This window comes from Chaetura pelagica, unplaced genomic scaffold (assembly GCF_000747805.2).
Source record: "Chaetura pelagica isolate M959 unplaced genomic scaffold, ChaPel_1.0 scaffold849, whole genome shotgun sequence".
Lineage (NCBI taxonomy): Eukaryota > Metazoa > Chordata > Aves > Apodiformes > Apodidae > Chaetura > Chaetura pelagica.
In genome coordinates, this window is record NW_009954562.1 from 85,839 (window position 1) to 91,838 (window position 6,000).

Genomic DNA, 6,000 nt, shown 5'->3' on the forward strand with positions numbered 1-6,000 from the left:
AAATTTTGGGAAAGAAATTTGATTGACACGGAAAAGCTCTAGGAAAGCTCACATGAAGATAAGAAAGGCTGAAGAAGGTAAAATTCCAGGCTAAGTTTTATATTTTTGTCTTTGAAAGTGCTTCCACTATGATTGAATTTGAGAGAAACTCATTTGGGCAGAGAACAAGCCTTCTAGGAGTAGATTTTTATTTTTATTTTTTTTTTAAATTATTTTTTGTGGTAACATGACCTGGAATGGAGCCTGATTCAAACTATATAAATGCTAGTTCAGTCCCAACTTTGCCTCTGGGACTGCTGCTTTCTCATTTCAATGCCACCAGTCATGCCTAATTGTTTTCATATCTCCTGCAGAGAGGCTGCTTTACTGAGATATTTTCTCACAGACTGGCTGTGTTTTCCTCCCAGCACAGGGCTACAGGTCATTCTGGAGATCCTGGGATGCATTGTCACAGAAGGCCTTCACAGCACATCAGAGGTGCTTGTCAATAACCTCTTTTCCACCAGTCCTTATGGTTGGAAGAGGGCACAGTTGGGAGGGACCCAAGGTGATGTTTTCTATTTCACTGCACTTGAGAAGCAGCTTTGGATGAGTTTGTGTCTATGTGGAATTGAAGTCATAATCTGTGAATGTTAATGTGTTATATAGAGGAAAAGTCTGTAGTATTTTCTCACTTTCAGACTTAGGGAAACCACAGACTGATAGAACGGTTTGGGTTGGAAGGGACCTTAAAGATCATCTAGATCCAACCCCCCTGCATTGTCAGGGACACCTCCTACTAGGCCAGGTTGCTCAGACTCCCACCCAACCTGGCCTTGAACACTTTCCAAGATGAAACAATAATATTAGGTCATTCAATGGTCCATCCATCATTATATGATCTTGATAGTACTATTAAAAACTATAAAATGTTGGGGTTTTTTAATCACACAGGCACAAAAGGTAAAATTATTGTGTTTCTAATCTGTACAATTAAAGCACCTCAAAAATCTGTAGAAATGAACACTTTATAGGCATATTTATGTAGGAGAGACCAATAGATGCAAACCATGTGGCTGTGTGGACCGTGGAGTCAGAAGTATGAGGGCTGCTAGTATAAAACCACCAAAATCAATTGGGTCAGAGCTACACCAAGCTGGGCTGACAGACAGCCAGAACACTTCTGTGCTGCATTGAAGCTACTAGAAGAAACCATCCTGGCCAACAGCACTGCAGGTTTGTTTCACAAGGAAATCAGCTATTGCATTCTCAGCACAGCATCTCAGGAATAGCAACAGTCATTACAGCATATTGCAGAGGCTGAGTTCAGGAGTTCCTGGCACTGTATTTGTGCAGATTTAATTCTCTTCCTCTGCCCCCATCAAAAAATTGCAGATGTTACTTATGAATTATTTGATATGCCTGTTTTTCTAAAATGCATGATTGCATTTACAGAGATTACTCCAGAAATTTGACAGCACCCATTATTATTTTTCTATTATGTTTTCAGTGTTGGGATGTTCTGTAGGGTTTGCTTGAAAATCAGAATGAGCAGAGGCAAATGCTTGCCAGGAGATAAAGAGACTCCTGCATTTGGATGAAATGATAGGGACAAGAGAGTCTGACTTAAAGAGGCTCCAAGAATGACTGAAGCCAAATCTTTCTTACTTGATTGTCCAATAAAATAAGTCTATGCAAACCTCTCCACAGGTTGGTCTCCTCAGCTCTTCGCTGGAGGTCGTAAGCCTTGACCTTTGTAAAGAGCACTAGGCTCCATGGATAAGCAGCACATACTTCTAGATTTGTGGGTACTCTGGCATAGATATGCAGTCCTGTTCATTATCTGAGCTACCTGGGCTAAAACATGAAGGTATAGGGAATGCTACAGAGGTGGTCACTTCTGGGCCAACGTTGATGGCAGAGGGAGCAGTGTTCATGGGGCCAGAGGGAAGGGGACATCAACATGTGGATCAGTGGCTGGGGTTCCCACCTGGCAGGGGAGAGATTGGGGTTCCCAAACAACCTTGGATGGAATCAACAAATCTTTGGGTCCTGCTGCACAAGTGAAGACTCCACCCTCTACATCAGAGAACAAAATAAGAAAATATACTAGATGATGAAAGTCAGCCCACCTTCTTGGGAGGCAGGAGATGTCAGTGGGAACACAGTCCCATTCAGAAAGGAACAGCAGATGGATCTTTCCTCCTTTTGAGCACTCCAACCTTTACTCCATTGCATAGAAGCAGGGCATCCCATTTCTCAGAAGACCAGTAAGTTATAAAAGAGATGAGCCCTACTAGATCCTCTCTGAGCACAAAACCATGCTCCTATCCTAAGGGAAGCTTCGGTGCTGCTGGGGGCCTGGCAAGGAGAGGTTCTTCCTTCAGCCTTGATTAAGACTCTCAGCCCTGTGAACAACTGGGGAGACTCTATTTTGAGATTTCAGCTTTTCCCCATAATCTCCAGTCGGGTTTCTGGTTTGCACCTAGTCAGGTATGCAGAATTAAGGAGCTCCTAAAGTAGAGAAAGTCCACAGGTGCTCAGATAATTTAGCTTCTTTTATGATTACTGCATTTGGTAGAGGGCAGAGTTGGAAACAGATTATCCTTAAGGCCCCTTCCAAACCAAAGCAGCCTATGATTCTAGAACTGTTCTCTAAGAGCTAGCCTAGCTACCATATACACCCATGGCCCCAAAGCAGAGTTCATGGCAAAGTCTTCATGAGCAGCTGGACAAGAAGCTAAAGTATTGACTACCAGAAGGGAAATATGCATTTCCCCAAGCAGATGCTCCATTTCCCATAAAAGAAAATTAAAAAAAAATATCTAATTGAACCGGCAAAATGCTTTTTAATCTGAAACAGGGCAAGAGTTAGCTGTTAAGCTCTGAAGAGGAATAGACAGACACTCAAATGCTTCTGGAAGAAGAAGCTGAGAAGCACTCACAGCTCATCCCATGACAGGACTTGTTGGCACTGAAATGCTCTAAGGTGCATTACTTTATTGTTGTCACATTGCCACTATAGTACAACACAGACACTGCCTTAGGTGCTCACAGGCTGTCCTTGTCAAGCATGGAAGGCAAAGAAGAAACCAGTACATGTTCCCACAGTTTGAGCAAAATGAGATGAGCTGTGTGGCTGACCTGGAGTAGAATCATTAAAAAGTCATTAACACAGGAATCACCCCAGATAACTGTGTGAGTGTCACTCTCTCATCTCCGTTATCGGACTAGATTATGTTTTCCTACGACTACTTTGGTAAGATAAGTTACACCTTCGTTTCCCAAGCAGAAATATCTTGTGTGCCCTGTGTTGTACTTCTGCATCCCAGCACACAGGATCTGGAGTTTACCTGTGTGGTGGCAGTTCACACAGCCTGCCTTTACTGTCAGCCATGGGCTCCAACATGTTTGAAAATTGTAATGAAAGGTGAAAACCCCATTTGTAGCTACATTTTGATCACTGAGTTTTTATATACATGCGGCCTATTCCAACCTGAAACTTTTATTGCTTTACCTGCTTGACCAGACCCTTGTGAAGAGGAAAGGAAATGCTGCTCAGCCTCCTGGGCAGCGCTGGTGGAGGACAGCCAAGCAAGTCATCAAGTACCAGCAGCACCTTCCACATGTGAGCGAAAGCTCAGAGAGCTGAAAGTGCTGGTGGGGAGCTCTGTGTTTCCTGCACCATAGTTGTCAGAGCAGGGACTTCATCCCTCTTTTCCTGCATCAACACTAGCTGTCACTTATCTCCAGAGTCAAAATATTTCCTTGCTTATCAGCAGCTAGTAATTGATGTGAAATCAGTGAAACTCTCTGCAAAGTTCATGCTATATATGCCAGACAGCAAACAGAGGAGTGCAAGCCTAAATAGAAACTCTCAGCTAATAGTGTGAAGTTTCCTTTAGCAATGGTTGAACATGCATGATTATCCACAGTTTCCTAATTATTGTAATTTACTCAATCTCCCCTATTAAGGAGCATTTTTCTGCCTGGGGACTTTCTAATTATGGAATTAATTGTCACTTTTAGTACTATAACATACCGTTCCCATGACATTGTTCAGATTTACAACCCTAACTGTGGAAAGAACAAGGGAGAGAAAGAGAAAGTTGTTACAAATATTTTGCTTGTCTCTTCTAATTTCTTTCAAGAGCATTTTAGAAGTCTAATATGGACACAAGAAAAAAAAAAAAAAAAAAAAGAGGAAAAAAATAATTTCAATCCTTGAAATCCTAGATAAGAAAGCACTTTCTTATGAAGAAAAAAAAGTTACAGTAGCATGTTAAAAGAGACCCTCATTAGTTATTTGTAGAAGTACAGATCAACTTAATAGGGGTGGAAACCTGTTGTAATTCCATGGATTCTAGTGGCATTGTGTCAGAGCACTAACAATCTCACAGAAATCAAAATTGCCTCTGAAAATATACCCTTTTACCCATTATACTGTCAAATGATCTAAGTGCCCATATCTTCCCAGTTGAAAGTGAACTCTTTGATCCTGAGCTCCAGAAGGAATGGCAGGGTATTCTTTGTCTGACTTTTTACTAACTTGACCCTGACTTGTACAATGTGCTGCAACAGTGAAGTGACACATGGCAGGCAGCATGAAATTAAAGCATGACAACAGGCACAGACATCTGAAGGAAAGATGATTTTCAGTACCTCTTTCATCCTTTTCCTATGTTCACTTATTGCAAGGGCGATGTTTGTTCAGGGAGATGAATGAAAACACTTCCCATGCCATTCAAAAGCATTCACTACTGAATGATTCATCTGGTGCATTCTTACCAGCAGCCTTCAAGAGAGACTGCATCCCCCACTCAAGTTAGAAACAAACAAACAAACCAACTAATTGGAATGTGTCTCTCATGATTAAAACAACACCAACAACACCAAAACGTCTCACTGGTGCACAGTGTGTGTTGCAGCTGGAAAATTGAAAAGAAATCCCTTATGTCAAGATGATGGCTGTGAGAAATTACATAAAATATGAGTTAAACTAATACAAGCTTGGATTAAAGATGCATGTATCATTACAATGCCTCTTTAGAACAGTGCCAGCCCCTCTTGGAAGGGGATACAACTGGCTAAGACCTGTAAGTCTGAACTCCAGTTCCTACAACTATTTTGTTTTTCAGTAAACACCTCACACATGCTGTCAGCTGTCTTTGCAGGGGGAAAGCCCACAAATACGTGGGCAAGAAAGTTCAATAATCTTAGTTGTCTCCCTGCAGAGGTGCTGAAAATGCACCCAAGCTGTGAGCATGTGATAAAAAGTAACACAGGCTTAAAAGAATACCTTAAAAGAATAGTAAAAGGATCCCCACTCCTCTTCTGCCACCACTTCAGTGAAAGTCACCGTTTCAGTGCAGGTGACGGGGGGAAGATCCAGCCATCCGGTGCCTCCCTGGGAGCTGCTGCTGGCTTCTGTGGAGCTGACCTCCATCACTGGGTTTTGTTCGAGTTGTCTAGGTGCTTGTTTTTGCAAGAGGTAAAGCAGCCAAGCTTCCCTTGTGAAAGCACAGCAACAAAACCAGCTTCTCACTGCTCCACCACCGGCTACTGGAGGCGTCGGGCTTCAGTGCAGCTGAGTGATTAAAAAAAAAAAGAAAAGCAAAAGCCAAGCCAAGCTGGTGTCGTCCCTTAGAGGTTTCCTTTGGTACGACTCTGATGACAGCCATCCTCATGCTCTTTCCAGCAGCAGGAGCACCAGCCAGTAAGAAAATCAGCACATGTGGCTCCAGCCATGTGCCTTGTGGACTCAGAATCATCTTGCACCACAAGCTGCCACCTCTGGAGTCAAGCACACCTGGAAAAACATGGCTCTCCTCCCTGCTTTAAGCTCAGAAGCCTGGCTATTCCACTCAGCATCTTTGTAGAGTTTCCCTAGCTTAGCCTGCTTTGATTTCAGTGACCTGCAGAATTACTGTATATCCATAGACAAGTACCAACACACTCTCCTCTATAAGCAAAAAAAATTATTCTGATTTTAGGCCTAAACTATCACAATTTTCCTGTAAG

General features: G+C 42.5%; 1 protein-coding gene across 1 annotated transcript in view; it reads right to left on the bottom strand.

The window, feature by feature from the left end:
- NPSR1 (neuropeptide S receptor 1) overlaps window positions 1–5,425 on the bottom strand; it is a 57,348-nt gene extending 51,923 nt beyond the window's left edge. The window contains exon 1 of the mRNA XM_010005334.1: window positions 5,279–5,425. Within this exon, the coding sequence (XP_010003636.1) occupies window positions 5,279–5,425 (147 nt within the window). The remainder of the gene's footprint in view (window positions 1–5,278) is intronic.
- Window positions 5,426–6,000: the final 575 nt, after the last annotated feature.